Consider the following 24351-nt stretch of genomic DNA (forward strand, 5'->3'; position numbering starts at 1 on the left):
ATTTGAAAGAAATGAGGTATAATATGTTGAAAATGACACGGGTAAGGACCAAATTCTGCCTTTTGTTTCAACCAAAGTCCCTTTCCCTAAAACAAATCCATTTCTTTGTAGAGAAAGAGCCACCAGAGGCCTAAGTTAGTTGTTGACAGCTCACTGATTGCCTTCTCCTTGCTGACACAAAGAAATATTGCAGGCACAGGAGCTCTGGGCCCCAACTCAGTGGAATTCCACATTCACGAATGATTTTGAGCTAAAACGGAGCACTTGGAGAGCCTATGGAATGTTGGGGTATTTGTGTGTGTTTTCCCTATTATTGTTCCATCTTTTTGAAACAATGAATTGAACAAAGGTCTGGATATTTTAGAGTCTCTCTGCTTTTGCTAAAGTCCCCAGTGACCCAGTCCTCAAGTCCAGAGCACACTTCTCAATCCTTATGTAGCTTGACTTCTTTGTAGCATCTGACAGATCTTGAAATTCCTTCCTGGACTTTTGGGGTATTTTCTTTTGTTTGTCTTCTTAACGCTTGTCCTTTTTCTTTTTAGACTTCTCTAGCTGCCCCATAAATATGGTATACTCCATTGGTCCTTTTTGGTTTCTATTTAGTCTTCTTGGTAATCCCATTCATTTCCATGGTTTCTACTAAAATCTACTCAGTGATTCCTCAGTGTGGATGTTTTCCAGCCAGGCTGCTGAGCTGCAGACCTATATATCCAGGCACCCTAAAGATAAGTGTGTGATGACAGCAACAACCTCAGCTACTCATTGTTGAATATTCTCTGCGGTCTACAGCTCATGCCTTGTTGCTTCATTCCATCCCTTTCTCAGCAAAACTGGGAGATACCATTAGCATTTTCTGTTAAGAAGTGAGGAAACTAAGGTTAGATGCATTTAGGAACTTTTCTGAGCTCATTCAGTGAGGAGTAGAGCCTCATTTTTAATCTCAAGGGTAGAGCCTAAATTTTTCATCATAAATACTTTGGGTTAGCACATCAAAATGGAATCCTTTACTTTCCCCTCTCGTTTTTGTTATTTTTTTCCATTATTCTCTGTCCTGCTTGAAAGGACCATATTTTTATCCCTCAAGTAGAAATCTGGGAGTTTCACTGGACCCCCAAATATTGTGGATCACAGAAGTACTTTTATTTTTATGTCTTAAACTACCTCCTTTGCAGTGAATAGAAGTTTCAAACTCATGGACTTTTAGGCTGATATATTGTTTGGACTATGCATTGTTTTAAAAACTAGAAAACATGTCACAAAAAATCTAGATTTCTAATTTTTCTTTAAAACTTGGACTTTCTCTTTACGTGGCCACAGTCATCTGGAGCTGTGTAGCAGCTTCCTCTCACCTGGGGCTTGTACTGTCTACTTTACCATGGTCTTCACCACTTCCTGTTGTCCTCTTACTGGGGTTTCCTCAGATCTTTGTCCAGCCCTGTAGGCATTCATGACACCTGGTAAAAACTGTTGTGCTTTCCCAGCTGTCTTCCTTCCTCTCTAGCTTTTGCCCTAGTACTTGAATGATTTTCTTTAATGAAATCTGTCACTCCCTTTCTCTTAGCATTTTTGATTTATGTTTCCCCACTGGCTCCTTCTTCTTAGTCCACAACCATGGTCAAGGTTGTATGCTAAAGGTAAAAGGAAACAAATAAAGAATTTTAACACCCACTATATGCCAGAGTGAAATACAAACATGATTTAATTAAGTCTTCACAGCCCTGAAGTGGGTGTTTCTGATTCCTAATTAAGAGGTAAGAGAGGGCTGCCTGGGTGGCTCAGTCAATTAAGTGTCTGCCTTTGGCTCAGATCATGATCCCACAGTATCAGGGTCTAGCCTTGCATCAGGCTCCGTGCTCAGCAGGGAGTCTCCTTCCTCTGACCTCCCCTTCTCGTGCTCTCTCTTTTTCCTATCTTCAAATAAATAAAATCTTTAAAAAATAAATAAATAAAAAGAGATAAGAGAAATCCAGGACCTGGAAGGATTGTCCCAAGGTCCATACATAGGGTGGTTCCAGATCTATCTGATTGCAGGGTCCGTGTTCTTTTTCTTCCATAATGTCACCTTGATTTCAAGCTCTTCTTATCCTCTGTGCAAATGAGTCTCTTTCCCATGATCTGCTCCCATCTCTCTCTTCCTTTGCTGCCAAACTTTAATCATCTGTTAACACAAAACTGCTGTAGTCTCTTCTCTCATCCCAATATGGTATAATCTGGCAGCCCCATAAGTTCACTTGTTCCTCAGCATCTTTTGAGCACCTGCTGTACAACAGGAAGTACACTAGATGCTAGGCAAATAGTCCGTCCCTGAGAGAAGCTTCAGAAGCCGGTGGGTTGAGACAGGTAACTAGTTCCACTGCCGTGTACCTAGTCATGACAGTACCTAGTCATGAAATCAGTCTCCTTTTAGAGTTCTCTTGGATCATTTTCCCAAAGGACAAGCACCTCTATTATGGAAATTTTCTCTTTATCTTTCTTCTGTGGCATTCCTCACCCTTGGTTTTCTTCTTTGATTCTTTTAGAGTTCATTTTGCATCTCTTTTCTTTCTTTTCCCATCTTCTCATTTTGAATGTCTTTCCTGCTGTGTACTAGATCTCTCCACTCAGACAGACATTCAGGATTGCACCCTTCTTTTCTCAAGAGAGTGTAATTTACTTGGTTGCTCATATTAACTATTAAATATTCTGGAGTCATCAACAATCCTTTGTCCTCCTCTCAACAAAAAGACTTGACCATTCTGTTTTAAAAATGGCCTTACCGGGTGCCTGGATAGCTGAGTCAGTTAATTGTCTGCCTTGGGCTCAGGTGGTGGTCCTGGGATTCCGGGTTTGAGTCCTGAGTTGGGCTCCCTGCTCAGACAAGAACCTACTTCTCCTTCTCCCTCTGCCACTCCCCATGCTTGTGCACGCTCGCGCTCTCCCTCCCCCCCTCTCCATCTGTCAAATAAATAAATAAAATCTTTTTTAAAAATGGCATTACAATTTGGTCAGGTTACCAGCACCTCTGCTATTACTTCTTTCTCCCTTCCTGCCTGAAGTGCATCTTAGATACTTTAACTCAGCAATTTTTTTTTTTTAATTTCTCATGGTATTCTTACTTCTAAAATCTTTTAATGTCTTTCCTGCCACCTATAAGATCAGGGCTCACTTTCAAAGCTATTGGCCATCTGCTCCTGATTGACTTTTCTGGTATCTCTCCTGTGTAGCTACAGTGCTCAGCACATGGAAGGTACTCACTGAATACTGGATGGGGTAAATGGATGGTGCATAAAAACCTTACCTTTTCTCTCCTGAGGCCAGTGTCAAATTCTCATTATGTGAGTGTGCTGTCTGCTAAGTTTACCTCTCAGAAGTTTCTGTCATTTTTAAATTATAGTTGTGTAAAGATGAATAATCTGTGAGCTGTTTTTTAAAAATCTCATTTCAGGAGCATCTGGGTGGCTCAGTTGATTAAGCATCCAACTCTTAATTTCGACTCAGGTCATGATTTTGGCATTGTGAGACTGAACCCCCCCCCCCCCAGGTTGGGCTCCCTGCCCCCATGTGTGCACTCCCCTTCTCTCTCAAATAAATAAATAAATCTTCTTTAAAGTCCTATTTCATAAATTTATTAATGTGTATGTGCTGAATTGTGTTCTCCCAAAATGCATATGTTGAAGTCTTGATCCCCAGTACCTTAGAATATGATGGTTTTGGAGATAGGGTTTTTAAAGAGCTAATTAAGTTAAAATTAAGTCATTGAGATGGGTCTTGATCTGTTAGGACTGCTGTTCTTATAAGAAAAGGCAATTTGGACGCAGACACCTAGAAGGAAGACCATGTGATGACATAAGGAGAAGATGGCCAAAGACTTCCAACCTCCAGATCTGTACAAAAAATATTTTCTGTTGCTTAAACTACCTCTGGTTCATTGTTGTGATAGCCTTTTAGCAAACTGATACACCCTGTGTCTTTTAATTTGCTTAGGTTTTAAGTCCTGTATATAGGAACTTTATCCTTGAGAAAGGGATGGACTGAGGATCCAATAAAATCTCTTCTCTGATCTCAGATTTCTTGGGAGCATTTTAAATTTGTCCTGGGGAAAGAGGGCCATCCTTACCTTTTTCAGACTAGATAGCATTCACGATCAGCTACCCAAAGAATGTTTTTTTCTTCTCATTTTGGGATTATAGATCTTATTTCTCTTGAAGATACAAACAGAGCAAGATTCCATTAAAAATATCATCAAGCCCCATTTATTGCATTGATTTAAACAGATAAGGAGTTTAATATTTTCCAGGCTCTCATTTTAATAGCTAGAGTACAGTAAGTTCTCTGTGTCATGCATAGTTGTACTACCTGCAGCATCACATTTCTAGAGAAGATTCGTGCTGCAGTGAATTCATGTGCTTTGCACAGTTCTTTTGAGGATCTGTCCTTGGGGGAAAAGATTGTCTCTGAATAACTAAATTTGGTTTATTCAGGTTTTCCTAGTCCTATTTCAGGTTGCCATGTTGTCAGCCTCAAAATACCTGTCCTTTCTCCATGTCTTCTACCCCACGTTCCAGCCAGCTCCTCAGCAGTGGTGGTAATGAAGCTGGGGAAATGAAGTATGTCTGAGTGGGTTAGAGACTTTATTGGAAAAGAACTTTTATGTTTACTGATCATCTACTCAGGTCTGCTCTGATTGCTTCATATTAAATAATAATTTCAGCCCCATTAAGAACCTTGAAAAGGTTCACCTTTATACCTGCCTGTAATATCACCATTAACATCTCAGGTGGATCTGAGTCAATTTTATTTTATAAATCCAGAATGAGAGGCTATAATTCTTTTGTGAGATCTTGTCATTTATTTGCTGTATCTACTCTGAACTTCATGCTACAATCTTGAACTTGTTTCATCTTGTTCTATCCATGGTAGAGGTGAGGATAGCTAGTCACCATGTGTAACAGCTCTTATTCTTGAGACATGAGGCATTATTACTAAATTACCTCTCTACCTTCTCTTTTCCAAACTGAGCTTTATTGGTTCTTTAACCTTACAAGACTTATTTATAATTTTTAATTACATATAAGATGTATCATTAAAGCCTCTCCATATTTTTCACAACTCTCTTTGATGATGGATCCACCACTGGTTGAATATCAACCATACAGTGAGAAGATAGTTTCTACACTCAGTACTATAAATACACATGTAGGCATTTTGGTTTTGTGCTTAGTTTTCGTTTTTGATTTAGCTTATTAAAACTCTATAGCTGTTAAACAAAAGATTATATAATTCTTCTTTCCATGACAAAATATTATTGAAACATAAATTGCAGGTCATCTTTTGACTTCACATGCATTGATACTCAGATTCAGAGAGATAGAAATACATTCCATTGACTGGAACCAAATGAAGAATTTTCTGTATCTATATTGCAGTCTTAACATTGCCTTCAACCAACTGGATTATAGTAAACAAGTCATTTAATTCTTTCTATATAATTTTATTTATGAAACTGAGGAAGGTAGACATCAAGATTGGAAGACCTCTAAGTTGTCCTCCAGCTCAGAAATTGTATACTTGACTAATGACAGGAAGTCGATCAATTGTGGGTTTGAATAGGAAAGTATATTTGGAGCATGTAAGAGAATTCACTTGAAATCTATAGAGCACATACACTGAATATTACCTACTACATGCCAGGTGCTGGCAAACACAGTGATAAATCATTTTTCAAAGAGTGCATTTTATGAGGGAAAAGAAACATGTACAAATAAATGCAGTTGAGTATTACAGGGGCTGTGATAGATTCTGTGTTAAGGCGTGTTGGGACACGAGGGAGAGTTTGGTGAATTTTGCTTGGGTGGCAGCAGCATCAGGAAAAGGCCAGTGATCAAGGGGCCAAATATGAAGGCCCAAGGAAGAGCAATTACAGTGATGTGGGGGTAAGGTGCACAGGGGCTGGGGAGCAGCCTGATGGCTGTGGCTACAGTTTGAGGTTGAGGAAGTGGGAACAGTGGGTACAGATGATTTTTTCCAAGCAGCTAGACAACAAAGAGAAAAGAACTGGGGAGGGTGGGCAGGGATTAGAGGAGGTTGTTTATTGTTCAATTTGGGAGTAAAGAGCCAATGTAGAGGTTTTAGGGGAAAAAGCTTCTCGAAGGGAAAGTTTGTACTGACAGAGGTTAAGAAGATGAAATTAAGAATGAATTTAAGGGGAACCCTGGGCGGCTCAGTGGTTTAGTGCCTGCCTTTGGCCGAGGGCGTGATCCTGGGGTCCCAGGATCAAGTCCCACATCAGGCTCCCTGCATGGAGCCTGCTTCTCCCTCTGCCTGTGTCTCTGCCCCCCTCTCTCTCTCTCTCTCTCTTTGTGTCTCTCATGAATAAGTAAATAAAATCTTTAAAAATAAAAAACATTTTAAAAAAATAATGAACTTGAAAGCAAGGTTGAGTGTGGAAAGAAAAACACAGATGGGACAGATACGGTGATAGAGCAAACCCAGTAAAATGTTAATTGGGGCACCTAGGAGGCAGGTGAATGGCAAAATACAATTCTTACAAGAGCTTTATTTTTTATGATAAAATATTGGGAGGAACAAAAGGAATATAGATTGAGAGTTTAGCTTTGAACAGAACAGGGAACTCATTCCTAATTGTGGCAGCAGAGGGTGAAGTTCAAGATTAAAGCCTCAACTTTTTGATGAAGTAGCAGCCACTCTCCCCTGCTGGGGCAGAGAACTGGAGCAGAGGAGCGAGCCCTGGGGAGAATGAAGGCTGGAATCTCCACTTGGGTAGTAGGAGAGGGGACTGAGCAGACTTGGCAAAAAGGAGGAAGCCACGAGGCTCAAGTTCCGTTGAAGGTGGAGGGCACAGGGTTGTGCTGGTGTGAGAGGTTTCCCTAGTAGCTGTCAGGAGACAGCAAGTTAATAGGGCACTGGGGCGTGGGTTTAAGAAAAGTGATGATTAGACGGGACGAATGGCTCCCCCCACTGTTTACCAGCAGCCTGTTCTGGAACAAGTCTCAACCTCTCTGGTTCTGTTGGGATTCTGTTTTCTACCTCACTGTGTTTTTTTATTTGAATGAAATGAGGTAAAAATAATGTTAAAAAAACGGTGTCATTGTTAACATTGAACTGAGACCAAACTTTTGTCTTCCTCAGGTAAAAGAAGAACGTCCAGAAAAAATACCAGACCTAAAATTGTTAGTGGAGAAGAAATTTTTGGCTTTACAGAATAAGAATTGTGATGCAGACTTTCAAAATAATGCAAAATTTGTACAATTTAAACAACAGCTGAAAGAACTAAAGAAGCAATGTAAGTCTGCATGCTTTGCTTTGGTTGGCCTTTTTGAAATTAGGGAACTGACCTGATAAACAGCCCCAGAAAACTGATTTTTAGTAAGTTTGCCTCTCTGCTTGGCTTGATCCTCTTTCTAAATTGCTTTTAATTGTTGTTGCAATTCTGTATTTTGTCTAACTTTTGGTTCAAATCAGCCTGTCCATTTCTGAAAGCTAACAGTTTCCACAAAGTGCTAAGAAAATTTCCCAGCGGTTCGATAAAGTGACACTGTATTGTTCCACTGCTGGAGAGGGGGAGTTGGGAAATTAAAATGGAACTATTTTATTAAAATAGCAATGGTATTTTAAATTTTAAACTGCTGTGCCACACTTTTAAAATGATCAGTCTGAATTCTGGCTTTGCTGCCTTTTGAGTAGTAGCAGCAGTGTTTTCTCAAACTAGTTTTCTCTTCTCAAATATGGACCAGGATCTTCTGGATCCCTTTGGTCTTTTGTGGTAGCATAAATTCCAGGTGATTGTGATTGTGATTCCAACATAATTTTGATTTAAAAATGAGACTGGGAAAGATGATTCATTACACGGAAAAATTTTTGTAGACAGTATTTGACAGTAGATCTTTTCTCCACGGTGAAGTATATCCATCCTTACCTTTCCTCTTTTTTTCTGCATAATCCACAGAACAATTTTATATAATTTTGATAGTTTTTACATTAGCACAAGTTGTCATTCTTCTAGGCTCCCAACTCTTATTCCTTAAAGAATTGGGTAGTGAAGGAAATAACTTTTTTGTAGACTTCAATTTCTCATCATCTTCATTTGCGTACTCGTGGAACACTGTCTTATTAGATGTAAATTTCCTTCATGTCCTTATTTGTCCTTAGTGTAAGGATTCATATTTTGAAATAAGCTTTCTTTTAAATATAAGCATTTTCTTTAAATTGATGCTGAGGTCTCAAAAAATGACTGAGGAAGCAGCTCTACTTTTGTCTATTTTACAAGTAACTTAAGTTTCACAATTTGGAATGTTTTGCAATCACGATGAGACTTTTGCTTTTACGTGGATTTAAACAGTAAGCATTTTCTCCACGTTTTCGTCTATTTTTTGTTCTTCTTTGAACATCACAGCTACCAAAATCCTTCTAATATAAATTACATCGTCCCCCCACATGGGTGATAATTCTCCAAACAGATAATATAATAATTTGCTAGTGTCTTTCTGATATTAAAGGCACTAGTGAATTTCAGTTTTGATGTGGGCCAGACCAGCTAAATGTATTTTGGTTTTCTACTCACAGCCAGTAATGACAAATTATGGCAGATTTAGCATCTAATCATAATTCTTGATTTTTCAAAAGATACTCGATAGTATAGGTTGAAGGATAAATATCCAAAAATATGAATTTCTTCTACTTTTGTTATTGTTTACAAAGTTATTATTCTGTAAGAGAAAGCTTATAAAGGCTTTTAGAATTATATACTTAAAAAAAAGAATTATATACCTAAAAGGAAACACTTTTGTATTAAGGATATATAATTCAACAAAATGACAAATGTAGGAATCATAGTTGTTAATTTCTTTAATGTTCTAGAAAATGATCAGGAGTGAGGGGTTGGAGACAGTTTCCCCAGGCCAGCAATACTACACATCATTTGGATAGACAGTTAAACTTTATCACAAAGTAATTTTATATTGAAAGAAATGCTTCCTTATATAGGGTTTCCCTATATATGGTAACACTGGAATTAAGACAACTTTCCCTTTTTGTTTCTCTTAAAATATGCTTTTAAAAAGTTTTTAAATCTCTAATGACAGAACAAGCAAAATATTATATGCCCTCTTAAAATGCTCTTTAAGGCACATGTACTTTACTTGCAAAATACAGTGTTTATTACATTATTAGTACTGTCAAACTAGTACCATGTATGATGGATTTTACTGCTTTAGATGTAACATTGCTGAGGATGCTGATTAGCATCGGGAGCCCACAATTGAAGGGAGCCAAGTTGAAGGGACTAGGATTTATACAGGAGCCAGTGATTGTTTGTTTTGAAATATGTTCTAAAGGCAAGGAATTACAATTTTTTTTTTTTTTTTAAGATTGGAAACCAGAAGCCAGAGAGAGATTCTTGCTTCTTGGTACCTATTTTGGCAAAATAGGAGCTGAAACAGTTTTATGGCCTGCGTGTATCAGAAAGGTTCTTTCATAAAAATCACCACCACGCTCTCACCAACTTTATTTACACACACATAAACTGCATGGGATTAAATTTTGCCGAATCAGAATCTAATCACAGAAGTGCTGGGAAGCTCTTTGGTGGGGAGACGCCAAGTGGGGGATTGAAATCAGGTGGTCTGAGGAAGTGGCCTGCAAGCTGCCTCCGCGCACCCTGCCACAGGAGTAAGTTAACCCAGCTGTGGCTCAGCAGCTGGCTCTCCCAACTATTTGGTCTTCAAGATCCCTTTACATTTTTAAAATATACCGAGGGCCTCCAGAGAGGTTTTGTTTACATGGGCTGTGGCTATTGACATTTATCACATTAGAAATCAAAACTGTGAGAAATTTTAAAAATACGAATCCATTTTAAAAATCAATAATAAACCCCATACATGTTACCATAAGGAGGATTATGAAATACAACTATGTGTTTTTCAAACATAAAGAAAAACTAGGGAGAAGTGTGACATTGTTTTCCATTTTTGTAAATCTCTTTAATTTCTGGCTTAATAGAAGGCAGCTGGATCCTCATATTTTCTTCTGTGCTCAGTCTGTTGTGGTACATTGTTTTGCTGGATGTCTACAAAGAAATTCTGGCCGCACACATAGGTAGTTGGACTTGCTGAAAGGATCTTGCAGACCACCCGAGTTTCGCATTTTGAGAACCAGAGATTTAGGCCAGAGATCAGTAAACTAGAGCCTGTGGGCCAAGTGCAGCCTGCCTCTTTTGTTTCTCTATGGCCTAAAAGCCAAGAATGGTTGTTTTTTTTTTTTCCATTTTTTAAGTTGTCTGGGGAAAAGTTAGGAGAAGGATAGTATTTTGTGATGTGTAAAAATTCTATAAAATTCAGAATTCACTGTCCAAAATAAAGTTTTATTGGAATGTAGATACACTCATCTGTTTCCTCATTTCTGTGTGTGCTTTACACTAATGGCAGAGTTGAGTAGTTCTATCAGAGACCATCTGGCAAACAAAGCTTTTAATATTTGCTATCTGGCTCTTTACAGAAAAGTTTGCTGACCTTTGGGCTAAACCATAATCAGAAGCAAGGACAGTTTTTTGTTTTTTTAACTTTAGATTTTTTTTCCATAAATACTATACATTTGTTTTAGGTACATTCAGAACACTCTGAGTGACTGCTGTATATATGAATCATTGTGTTTGGTGCTCCAAGATAAATAAAAGGCAGAGTCCCTGTACTTGAGAAAGACAATAAATACATACATGAAATAATGGAGAACCATCAATAAATCAAAAGCAAAGAAAAATGCAAGAAACAACCATTATACAATATAGGAGAGAGTCAGAATGGGAAAATGCAGCTTTTATTTGTAGCTGATATTGCCAATCAATGGATAGGAGCTGCGTGGAGCTATATGTTCAGAAAGATTCAGAGGCTGAGTTCAAGCCCAGCAAGATAGAGTGTGCTGAAGGATTATGAAGTGTGCTGAAGGGATAATACGAATACCTGGTATTTGCTGTCCTTAGAATATAACAGGTATGTTGTACTCATTTGAAGCTATGATTACTCAAAAGGCAACATACTTAAGTTGCATACAGTAATTTTTTTAATAATTGTTTATGTCTTATGGATATTACCAGCCATTAGATACAACTTCTTTGAACAGTTTACTGATTCCTGGTCTAAACCACAATCAGAAACAAGGGCAGGTTTTTGGTTTGGGTTTTGTTTTGTTTTAAGGTTTTTCCATAAATACCATACCTGGGGACCTGTTTGTATACAAGAAATATTATGTCTGTTGCAGCTTCCCAGGATTATTACCAAGATCAAATGAGACAGTGCAAACTTTGAAAGCCTGCTTGAGATTTTGGTTATTACTGAGAAAGGGCCTGTAGTGGCAAGAACATGAGCTTAGCAGCCGGAAGACCCGGGTTTGAGTCACCTACTGTCTGTGTAGCCTGGTTTCCCTGCCGGTGCCCATTTTTCTTAGTTGTAATTCTCAGAGGCGTACAAATCAAGATTGAAGATTATTTTTACACATGGTGGCAGTGATGATAACTGAGTTAAGGAACAATTCCAGAGAAAAGGATTCCATTCCCCTAAATGGAAATCATGTTCTTAACCCAAGTTGTGAAACCAACAATATGATTTGGTTTAAGGCAGATGTAATAACCATACTTCCTTAGACAAAGTGATTGTAATTTAGCCCAACAATATGTTCAGGTAATGTCTCTTCTTTGACTGTTTTACTTTAACTGTCTTCACTGTGCCAACTCATGGCTTCCTGCACTTTAGCATCAGGAGAACTTAATGAGAATGTGTAGATAGCCCTGAATGGACACTTTCTCAAGTCATCAAGCAGTCGTTCTCCTATACTTTATTTGTTCACCAATTACATAATTAGCAGGCTGGAGAAGTTTCAGGGCAGGTCAGCAAGGCAGAAATTGACATTAGACAGTAACTTGATATTCAGAAACCTTTGAAATATAAGGGCTTCACTTTGTGATCAAAAATAGAATTGACTGAATCTGTGATCTTTAGTATTAAAATAATCTAATATGAAATGTAATTTTGTTGGCACATTTAAATGCTTAGAGTAAGGATAAGCGCTTTTTTTTTTAATGCTAATCTGAAGACATACCAGAAATTTAGACCATGTATTTAGGTCACATAGGGAATACATAGGATATAAGATATGGACATAATTGAATCCACAAATGAACTTAGAAATCCACTTTCAGTCCTGGTGATATTTTATACTGTAATTTCATAATTATCTGGACTCCCAAATCATCAACTCTGTACCTTCATTTTAAGCACACTTCATTTAAATATCAAAACTGATAGGCTAAGGAGTGACCATTTACTTCGCAAAAGGTGTCCCTGCAGCCATTAAATAGAGAGCGCCTCAGGGAACATTAGAATACCTTCACTTACAAATATTCTTAGTGGGTTGCTTTCCCTTTTCTTCAACACCCATTCAAAACCACAGTGCAGTTCCACAAAGGTAGATATTTTGATGTTTTGTTTACTGCTCTAGTCCCAGTCCTTAAACTCCAGCCTGATGTCTAAGCACAGAGCATCTACAGCATAGCTTCTTGATGATCACAGGAATCTTCAGGAGAACTGTCATATACTTGAGAGCTTATCCTCTATCTCAAGGAGACATCTGCCACCCATGCCTGTCCCTTGTTGCTGTGAAGAGGTATGGAACCCACTGTGGCCAGATCTTCAGGTTCTTTTGGGAAACGCAGAAATCTAGCTGATTATTTTTCCATTACTATATTTTTAAAACACTATGCAAATAAAACTGTCAGCTTGTGACGTTTGGTTTTACTTTCTCATAATACCATTTTTCTCAGTGCCTTGTTTAGGCACTTGATGAGGAATATCAGCATTAATTTGGCCAATTAACAGACTATGATTTCTTCAGAGAAACGGGTAGTCTTGCTTTCAGGATACTCCAGACTAAGGCCAGGTTGTGTATTTCATATCATTTGGGAGTGGGTTCTGCTGCAAAGCAGATGGAGATTTTGTGGTGAAGGGCTGGGTGTGGAAACCCCTCACCCAGATGTATATAAGCAGTAGGGTTATAGAGAAGACTAGCACCTTCGAAGGTTGATAGAGGGCATGTATGAGTGTTGAAACCTGAAAGGAAAGAGATGAGGAAGAAGCAAAGGTGGTGCCAAGAGGGAAAATGTTTGGCTGTGCCTAGAAATATGTTGAGTGCATTTCATCTGGGCATAGTGTTGACCAACCTGACTTAATCCTGATACTCTTCAGCACATGAATCTCTTTGTCGTATGATATAACGTCTATCCAAACAATGTGCATTGCTGGCCTGCAATTAACTCAAAGCCCAAGACCCTTCAAGGCAGGAATGATTTTGTAATCATCCCTATATTCATTCCTTTTGTAACTCACATAATCAGAGTTCGGTTAATATTTATAGAACAGAATTATTCAACTAGATAAAGAGGGTCAGAACCTAGTTAAGGCGTTCTGATGATTAAACTCATGCATCATGAGTAAAGGAGAGAAGACGAAAATTAGCGTTCATAGCATTGGGATTTAAAAATCAGCATAGGTTAACCATTTCTATTGTCTTTGAAAATCCTTTCACTTGCTCAGAAATCCAGCAAATAATTTAGTGTGTATAACCCTTTACATGTTGGTACAAATGCATGGTATATATAATACTACACAGTTTTTAGTGGCACAGTAGCATCATGCTTAGGAATTAAGTAAGTATGGCTCACTTTAAATGTGACTGCTTAGAACATTAAAGCATTTATTAAAACTTAAGTTTGCTGGCTCTTCTGCAGGTAGTTTTATCATCTCTGTGACCCTCAGTTGATTTTCATGTTTTCCTTGATGATGATCAAGCCATCACCATTTACTTGCAGATGACCATTAATTGTTGGGAAATGCTAAAAATCATAAGTTTCACAACAGAGATTGACTTCTTTTCAATTGGATCACATCCCTAGCATGAAGGGTTACACTTACTGAGTGAGATTTGGGTCCTATGCAAATTTTTTATTCCTGTATGTCTGCCTCCTTCTCTCTTCCTCTTCTCTGAGTCAGTGTTTCTGACTCTTTTCTATTTGTCTCTCCTCTCTTCTGCTTTCTTTGTGTTTCCCACCCATGTATCTTCTCTTTCCCGGACATCCTTAACTCGCATCAGCAAAGCTAAATGGTACCATTCCCATCTTCATGATGAAGCAGCTTCAGAGAGGGTAAGTGACATGTCCAAGGTTGCAAAGCCAGAAAACAGTGGAACCAGAAGAGAGGAGGTGCCAGGGGTGTAAAAAGAGAGCATTACAGACAGATGTAGCTGTCCCACCTCTTCTAACTCATAAATTTGTTACTTCCTAGGAATTTTCACGTGTCAGGGCAGATTTGCAGTACCAAATAATTGAGTAAGTGAAGAAGAAAAAAGGTTAAGAAAATTAGATCCATTTTGTTGTGTTTTAATCAGAGCATTAAGCTATCAGGGAGCTGTTGGGCCGTGAGAACTGCCCTTTATATGGAGCAATAAAGACACTACCATCTGTTCTTCTTTCACCTTAGATTTGCCCTAGTTCTCTTAGGAAATAGTAAAAGTGATGACCAGGTTTCATATAGTGCCTAGTGTATATGATACTTAATGAATGCTTGTTGAATTAATGCATGACTACAAGCATTGTTTGAGTGCCCACCTATGCATAGGATATGCTATCTGCATACTTTCTCTACATTACTATTTATTTCTTACCCTTCAAGATAACAACCCATTTTATAGATTAGAAAGTATGCAAATAAAGGTGGTATAGCTTCCCTAAGCTCATAAATGCTGAAATTTAGATCCTGGTTTGGGTGACATCAGAGCTTATGTTCTTTTCCCTGCATACCACACCAGCTCTTTGAAACACACCTATTTGGTCTTCTTTTCTCTTAAATCAAGCATTTCATTCTTGACTTGATTTCTCATAAGACTCTTAAGTGGTGAACCGTTTGTTAAATCTCCCAGGTCATAGATCTACACTGATATACTCTGATGACACTGGGGGAATCTGTTTCATCCAGCCAAGAGTGAATCTCTTGGTTGGTCACTTCTATGTAAAAATCAGAGAGTAGAAATTGTACCAGACATTATATAGTAGTTTATTTATGTGTGCCTCGTTTTGCCTTCAAACTCTCCCCTAGAGAAACACATACTTGAAGTGAGACTCACAGAAGGTAAGTGGCTTACTTGAGCTCACAAAGTTACAGATTGAGACTCCAAACCGGGTGCCACTCTTCCAGATCCCATGGTTTTGGCAATACATTGAGGAAACAGTGACTAAGAATGCCATTTCCAGTGTGAATAGTTGCTGTTATGGCAGAGAGGAGGAGGGTATTTACTGTAATTACAAGTTTAGAACAAATTCCATGAAATTTATTTCAAGCATAACAACAGTAATCCCATGCCTGTACATCACCTCTCCTAATCTTCACAACATCCATATGCGAGAGCGGAATGCACAAAAAACACAGGCTCTGTTTTTAGCACACTGAATCCCGGAGGTGGCATATTTACCCAGTGTCTCACAGTCAGGAGGTCACAAGGCTAACAGTTATGTTCCCGGGGAAAGGGGCAGCTTTAGGATGAGAGATGGCTATAATTAAAGTTATTAGGAGAGAAAGGTTCAGTTATCAAGGGCAAAATGAGTCAGCTGCAAGTTTAAACACAAACTGTGAGCCATGGGTGTTTCTCTCCTGGTGGCTTATTTTGAGAGAGTGTGATGCCATCAGTGCTCAGAAAGCAATCTGAACCTAGAGTAGGAAAATCAAATCATGTGTCCTGGGGACGATGTAGATCATACTTAAGAAAATAATTATCTTGTCAAGTTCCTAAATCCTGAGGTTGCAATGATTTCAGTTTTATAATAATAAGATGCATATAATGAGTGGCCCTTCGTAATCAACACCGCCCCCCAAGTTTTAGCCTCTGGCAGTGACTATTCTGTGCTTTTAATTTTTTTCTCTATAGTTTTAATTTTTGTTGTATACATGGATGTTCTACATATATGTATGTATATAACATATATAATGTTATATACATGGATGGAATCATACAGTATACAGCTATCTAAGTGGCTTCTTTCATGCAGCAAAATGCATTTGAGATTCATCCATAGTGTTGTTAATATGGGTAGTTCGTTGCATTGTGTGTTGTGAGTACTATTCTACTGTATGGATGTATCATAGTTTATCCACTCACCAGCTGAAGGGCATTTCAGTTGTTTCCAGCTTGGGGCCATTATAAATCAGGCTGCTGTAAACATTCCTGTGCAGATTTTAATGTGATTATAAATTTTCATTTCTCTTGGATTGCCAGCTAGTCTGGTAAGTACATGTTTAACTTATGAGAAACGGACAGACTCTTCTAACCTGGCATACAGTACTGTTTTCCCAGCAGCAGTGTGTGAGAGTGGGAGTTGATGTGCATCCTCATCAACACTTGTGTTATTGTGGTTTTGTTTTTATTTTAGCCATTATAATAAGTATGTAGTGGTATCTCCTTATGGATTTAATTTATGTTTTTCTAATGACCAGTGATGTTGAGCATGAAGTTCCTTTTATATGTAAATTTTAAATATTTTTTTCATGTTTTCCTATCCATGTATCTCTTACATTTATTCTTAATTCAAGAAACGTTGTAGATGTGCAGCAGTTATTCTTCCATTGGGCTCCCCGCCCTCCCCATCAAGGTCACCTGGATGTTAAAAGTGTGTGTTTTCAGGCACCACTCCAGACCTAGGGCATCTGACTCTCTGGGGGTGGAACCCTCTGGGTCTCCTGTATACCAGAGTTTGAGAACTATTGGTTTACAGAAGTGGCACTCACCTATTGCTGGGTTTCAAATGTGAACTTTAAAAAAAAAAATCCAAGTTCTGTCCCCACCCTCAGAGATTTAGATTTAGTTGGTGTCTGGTGGGGCTCTCTAGGCATTTCTTTCTAAGCTCTCCAGGTAATGCTAATGTACGGTCAGAGTTGAAAATAACTCTTCTGTTAAAGGTTGCTTAGCCAGGCACTCTAGAGGGTACAAACCTGACATATTTCCAGATCTCGTGCAGCTTATTACCTACAAGGGAAGAGCATATGTGCACAGCATAAATTATAAGCACCTACCTACAGGTTACTTAGAAATTACCTAACGAATTAGATTGCACTTGGTCTCTTGAGTTTGAATATAAACTAACTTTATTCTTCTATATCTGAGAGCCTCATTTTTATAGTCCATGTTATACTTTATTTTCTTTCTTTTTTTTTTTTTTATTTATGATAGTCAGAGAAGAGAGAGGCAAAGACACAGGCAGAGGGAGAAGCAGGCTCCATGCACCGGGAGCCCAATGTGGGATTCGATCCCGGGTCTCCAGGATCACGCCCTGGGCCAAAGGCAGGCGCCAAACCGCTGCGCCACCCAGGGATCCCTATACTTTATTTTCATTTGTTCAGCAAGTGTTTCTTGAGTGTACTGAGAATGCCTCAGTGAATAAAATATACAAGTCCTTGTGTGCATGGAGTTTACAGTCTGATCTTTGATACCTACCTATCATCTGCTTATATTCTTAAAGCTCTAAAAGGTATCTATTCATATGTGTAGTTGATAGCCTTAAATAATGATATTTGTGTATTTGTCATAGTTAAGTACTGTCCTTGTATTTGTTAACATTCATATTAGTCCTATTTTCTTGATAACTTCTAAACTCATTTATCTCATCACCTATGTATGTTGATAACAGCGTTTTTTGTTTTTAAGATTTTATTTATTTATTCATGAGAGAGAGAGGTGGGGGAGGGGCAGAGACACAGGCAGAGGAAGAAGCAGGCTCCATGCAGGGAGCCTGACATGGGACTCGATCCTGGGTCTCCAGGATCAGGCCCTGGGTGGAAGGTGGTGCTAAACCGCTGAGCCACCTGGGCTGCCCGAAAACAGTGTTAAGGGTAGAAACTGTCTAACCCATGGAAAGATCCTAGAATTTGGAATCAAAATACAGATTCAGATTCTTGCACAACCAAGTAATTAGTTTGTGCTTTTGATCAAATCAATGGAATTTTACTTTTTCTGTAAAATGTGGGTAATAATCTCCCTAGCCCACAGAGTCGATTAAGGATGAAATCATATTTTAAAATGAAAAGTGAAAGTGATTTATCAGCTGTACAGTACTCTACATACATTAGTTACCTGATCTTCTTTAGCCTGTTTAAAGGCATTTACTTCAATAATTTTTTAAAGGATATACATTTTATGTTATTAGCAATTGTCATAAATTTTTGAGTGCGAGGGAATAAGCTTAGGGTGTTTTAGTCATTTTGTTAAAGTGTTGAGTTTAAGTGAATGATCAAATTGCTAGAATATCATGTAATTAAGTAATATTCACTGACAAGGATATGAACAAAAAACATGTTGATAAGGTAACTATTTATTTTTCAGTACAATATTGGTTTTGGCAGCCTTTCTTGATAGGGAAGCAGAGAGGGAAATGTCAGAAAGAGCATTGTTCACATAATGAACCATCCTGTGTCACATAAAATCTATTCATCATGAGCAAATATAATGGAGCATGTGTTATAGACCTACAGCTGTCCCTGTGTGCTGCATGGGCTTTTCATATGTTAGGGATTCTCCTGTATATACATTAGATTTAACTGTAGAAAATTGGCTCTGCTGTTTGAGCCAACCTATATAGTTAGCTTTTTCTTTTTTAATAAATCACCCAGTGACTTACTTCAAATTATGTTTTTTTTTTGTTTTTTGTTTTTTTAGTCAGCAGTTATCTCCTATTTGCAGAGCCCTGTGGTAGGTTCAAGGAACACGGGAAAATAATTAATGTTTAGGAGTGCGAGGAAAAGGAAACTGGCCACCTGTGATTGCAAGGTCCTAGAGCTTGACATGCAGACTTTGGAGAAGAAACAACAGAGTGAGATGGAATGTTGATGGAAATTGTTTAGAGTAGAGTTTTCCCAAAATAAATGCAGTCAGTTTAAAAAATAAAATAATAAAGATCCCAGGGTCAGATGAGTCAGTCAATTTTCTTTACTATGGGATTCCTTAGTCTTGCAGTTTGGTTAGAATGTCAGTCTTCTGCAGTTTGGTTATAATGTGGATTGAGTGAGAGAAGGCACTTGTCTGCCTCAATTGATCCTGTCTACAGGGCCTAGAACAGCCCCTGGCATGGGACCAGTGCTTCCTATGAATTGGGGAAATGAATGATTGACTAAGAAGGGAGTTAAAAGTTAGTTCCTAGAACCTTTTTTTTCTCCAGGGGACAAATATTCCATAACAGATGCTGTGACACACGCTCGTCCTAGGAATGAGACGATGGGATAAGGTGTGGTGTCCCTTTTCACCAAGATTGTTCTAGCACACCCTGGTGACAACCATGCTTTGCGTCCAAAGTGTGGCTGCCAATTGGCCGGAGGTGTTCTAGACTTTCTGGCAACTTTCCTCGCCCCCTTTAACCATTAGGTGCTTACTGGTGGAAAGTACTTTCTTTCTCTTTCTTTGGGCATTGGGGGTAGTATTATTTGACTTCGTTTCAGTTGTGTAAAACAGGAAACTTCCCAAGTTAGACTCCAATGATTTTAAGTCCTTCCCCAACCATCAGCCCTAACAACCTTCCTCTCCTGTTATGTGGTAGCATTTACTTCCCTCCTCACACATTATTAGGCTGACAGTGCTTCTTACCATGGGTAATGTAGAGCAGAGAAAATAACAATAGTAGTTTCTTTAGGTAAAATTTCTTTCTACTTCAGAGCAGGGTGGTTTTGTGTTACAATTACCAAAAGTGAAAAATTGACTTCTACAGAAAGAGAACCAGGAATTACCGGTCAGGTAACAAGATGTGCTGGCTAGTTCCATTCCCAAAAACTTCTGCCAATCTCTCCATTTACTTTTGCTCCCACTGCTATTGCTGCTCTATTTCCAATTTCACTGTCAGCCTCCCACATTCTCCCTGCTTCGACGCCTCCCTCCAGTTTCCGCCAGACTGGTGGATCATTCTAAGATATGGGTCATGGTTGTTTGCCACATGCCCTTCCTTTCAGACTCCCCTAGCCTTCCAGAATAAAAAGACCCTTCTGGCACCAGGTTTCTGTTCACTTTCTCATCACTCTGCTCTCTAGCCCTTTGATCTGGACCCTTGTAATTTCCAGAGGGTATTGTGTTCTCTTTCACCTGTGGACTTGCACACTTGTTGATCTCTTTGTGGCATATTCTGCTTTCTCCCCATCTGTCTCTTTCTCTCATCACTCTTTCCTCATCATCTTTCTGCCTAAATGCAGATACCCCTGACCTTGGGGCGGGATGAGGGGGGCCTTCCCCAAGGTAAGATAGAGTGCACATCTATAACATGGGACCTTTAAAGAAGTTTTCATCTGAAGGATATCTAATGTTAAACATTAGGAAGATTAGAATGTGCAATTGTTTGCAAGAAGAGGAATTTGAAGGAAAGTTTATGGTGGCTTTGAAGTATGCTCATGATTTGTTTAAGTAGTGTGCAGAGTGGAAGCCAATACTAAAAGACCCAATTTATAACTTGGTATTTGAAGAGGCATTAATAGTACTATCCTTTAAAATAAAATACTCCCATATGCACTGCTCTTGGTGGTGGTACATGCCAGCACAGACATACTTGACTGAAATACATTAACTTTCTCATCTTGATTGACTCATTTGACCTGAATAGCAAGTTCCCCCATAACCCCACCTCTAAAAGTAGAAAGTGTATTATTATGTTTTCAAAATTCCAAGCTTTGAGAAGCGGTGAGCCATTCTTCATGTTTACTCTGATAGTCATTGGCCTACAGCTGAATTCTGATAATTGCATGGGCTGGAGGCTGGAGGTCAACATTGGAGAAGAGGAGGTCCTGAAGGAGCAGAGGGTTGGGAGAAGGATTTTAGAATTATAGGTTATACATATCAACATTGTAGTTAGTAAAGCATACCAAATATAGCTGAGGATCAGGCAAAGCTTTGATAATGCAATGATAATTTAAGAAAACTAGTCAGCTGAATATTGAAAGTACAGAATGTGTGTCAAGACTCTTTAAAATGTTTTGCTAGTGATCGTTCTTTTGGGAATCAATTTTACTAAAATAATCCAAAATGCAAATGCTTTATGTACAAAGATACTGAAGCTCTTGAGATTTGTAGAAATTAATCAAAAAAGTAAAATGTTTAGAAAATGCCTTATCGTAAAATGTTAAATTAAAAAAGATATTTATCCTGGAGATAGGGGTGGAGGGGCAGGGGGGAAAAGGAGAGAGTCTCAAGCAAACTTTGTGCTGCATGCAGAGCCTGACACGGGGTTCAGTCCCATGACCCCGAGATTACAACCTGATTATTTAATCATAATTAGAATGTTAAGAGTATTTAAAAATAAAATATTACACATATAGGAATGATTTGCATTGGCTATACAGTTCAAACTGCTATGGAATAGATATTTTTTTTAATTTTTTTTAATTTTTATTTATTTATGATAGTCACAGAGAGAGAAAGAGAGGCAGAGACATAGGCAGAGGGAGAAGCAGGCTCCATGCACCGGGAGCCCGACGTGGGATTCGATCCCAGGTCTCCAGGATCGCGCCCTGGGCCAAAGGCAGGCGCCAAACCGCTGCGCCACCCAGGGATCCCTGGAATAGATATTAATATTGTGATACCATGTGAGCGTTCAGTATTAAATTAAATGGTGGTGAGCTAGCTTTTGTTGTGGAACACACTACCCCAAAACTTAGTGAATTAAAATGACCACTTATTTGGTTTGTGATTCTGTAGATTGGCCATTTGGACTGGATTTAGCTGGGTGAATCTGCTGCTGCTCCAGCTAGGCTCACTCCCACATCTGCAGTCAGCTGCCTGATTGGCTTGGAGCTTCTTGGCCTAGGGCATCCTCAGCTGTGAAACTTGCCTCCTCCATGTGGTCTCATCCTCCAGCATGCCAGTTCAGGTTTGTTCACATAGTGGCAGAAGCGAAATAAGAGCCTCAGGACAGAAGCAGAAGGTCTCTTGAGGTCTCAGCTCAGCAATTGCACAGTGTGACTATTGGCTAAACCAGTCAGTCACAAGGCAGCTCAGATTGAGGGGTGGGAGAAGAGACTCGCCTCTTGATGGGAGGAGGTGGAAGTACCATGGCCAGATTTACAGTCTACAGCACCAGTTCATATTTGTTCATTTTGAATACTCAGATATCAGATTTTAACTACTGAAACAGCATTGGCACTGTGTGTGTGTGTGTGTGTGTGTGCACGCGCGCGCGTGTGTGTGTTACTAACCGTCTCTTCTTAATATGCAACCCTCAAAATCAAGGGATATTTGAAGTAACCTCACTTTTGTGAGTCATCTGTTTGATCAGGGACATGTTTATTCAGATACCAAGCAACTGAAGAGATAATTTAATGTAAGTAAAACTAGACTGTAACTGGTTTATTTATATAGTACTTGTTGAATATCTTTGCATGGCTTGTTAGTGCCTAGCACTGGGGTAGGTATTTATGAACAGAGAAAAAAGAAACATGGCATAAACTTTCAAGTTTATATTCTTATAGGATGAGCAAAATTTATATCCATTCCGTCCATTCAATCCAACAGGTATTTATTATTAATGTGTCAAGGACTGCGCTTTAATCAAAGATAGTACACAGATGGATATGACTTAGCCTCTTCAGTGGAGCAGAGAAACAGATACTTAAAACCACTGTAATTCAAAGCGAAATAATAAGTTCCAGGAGAGAAATATAAACTGAGCGCTATTGAATTAGGAAAAGAATAAGAGGCACATGATCAAATGCCAGGATGTGTGATTCATATAATTAGCACCTGAGAAGGAGAGATCTTTGAAACCACAGGTGATGGCTTCATAGAGAAAATGAGTTTTGAACGAGACTTTGAAGAAGAGGTAGAATTTGAATAAGTGGAGAGGTGAAAATCCTACTCAATTTAGGACTGAGTTGTATTTTCCCAAGAAGGTAATTATTTAATTAAAGACCGAGCCTTTTAAAGTGGCAAATATTAAAGAGCATGAGATAATACTGTAGAAGACTGTAGAAAACATCATGCTGGGAAGATGGCTGGCAAATTTTTTCCCTCTGATGGTGCCAAGGTTTCATCTTTTTTTTTTTTTATCAGATATTTGTGTCGGTTGGAAAATTGAGTAGGTAATATTTATTTTCTTTCACAAGGGCACTGAACATTTTCGTTTTAATTAAATAGCACTCTCTGTTGTGCTATATTGGTTTAAAAAATAGAAACAAATATTCTGTGCTCCTGTTCACAAGGAAATCCAAAATTAACAAAAGTAAGGAAACCCCCATTGAGTAATGTCAGCTGGTACTTTCTGCAATTGTGTCCAGATCTGTGTAAGAGCTAAGCTGGTAGAAAGAAAATGGGGAGATTCCTTTCTTAACTTTGACAGGTAAATTTGCTTTTCAATCTTTCTGTTCTCATTTGTCCTATTTAAACAATGGAAACTATTTCGAGAAGGATTGAATAAAATGCATTTTTTAAAGAATTTTATTTGGGGATCCCTGGGTGGCGCAGCGGTTTGGCGCCTGCCTTTGGCCCAGGGCCCGATCCTGGAAACCCGGGATCGAATCCCACATCAGGCTCCTGGTGCATGGAGCCTGCTTCTCCCTCTGCCTGTGTCTCTGCCTCTCTCTCTCTCTCTGTGTGACTATCATAAATAAATAAAAATTTAAAAAAAAAGAATTTTATTTATTCATGAGAAACACAGAGAGAGGCAGAGACATAGGCAGAGAAGCTGGCTCCATACAGGAAGCCTGATATGGGACTCGATCCCGGGACTCTGGGATCATGCCTAAGCCAAAGGCAGATGCTTAACTGCTGAGCCACCCAGGTGTCCCAGTATTTCACTGTTTAAATGTCATTTACAGTATATGAATCCCACTAGCTAGTCTGTCATTGCTTTTCTCCTCAGGTCTTTATCTCTGGAACTCCTACTCTCCTCTCTTTGTTTTGCATTTTCCTCAGAGAGCTCATTGAGGAAAGGCTGAGCCTCACTGAGTTTTATGACCTCAATATCTTGCAGAATTCCTGGCTTATAATAGACATTCAATGTGTGGCTAGATGACGTCATACACTCATACTTCATGCCTGGTTAATAGGGAGGTACTCTAATAGAACTGTGGAAAGGGGAGTAGCTTTCAGTGTTTGCATAGCGTTCGTCTCTCTTGAGCCACTTTACTTTGCAGACAAAAACTGACTGCTTCTTGTTACTCTCTTCCTCTCCAGTGTGGCCCATAGGGCACCTCCCAGCCTTCCTGGCCACCTCCCTCTCTGTCTACTCAAGGCTGATCCCACTCAGAGCACCTTCCATGGGAAATCTTTGTAACCCACTTCTGCTCAAGATAGCCTATT

The 24351-nt window shown here is 38.9% G+C and overlaps 1 protein-coding gene across 1 annotated transcript in view; it reads left to right on the top strand.

The window, feature by feature from the left end:
• The window catches only part of NSMCE2 (NSE2 (MMS21) homolog, SMC5-SMC6 complex SUMO ligase), a 215028-nt gene that overhangs the window by 58751 nt on the left and 131926 nt on the right, over positions 1 to 24351 (top strand). The window contains exon 4 of the mRNA XM_055314299.1: positions 7129 to 7282. Within this exon, the coding sequence (XP_055170274.1) occupies positions 7129 to 7282 (154 nt within the window). The remainder of the gene's footprint in view (positions 1 to 7128; positions 7283 to 24351) is intronic.

This window comes from Nyctereutes procyonoides, unplaced genomic scaffold (assembly GCF_905146905.1).
Source record: "Nyctereutes procyonoides isolate TBG_1078 unplaced genomic scaffold, NYPRO_anot_genome, whole genome shotgun sequence".
NCBI lineage: Eukaryota > Metazoa > Chordata > Mammalia > Carnivora > Canidae > Nyctereutes > Nyctereutes procyonoides.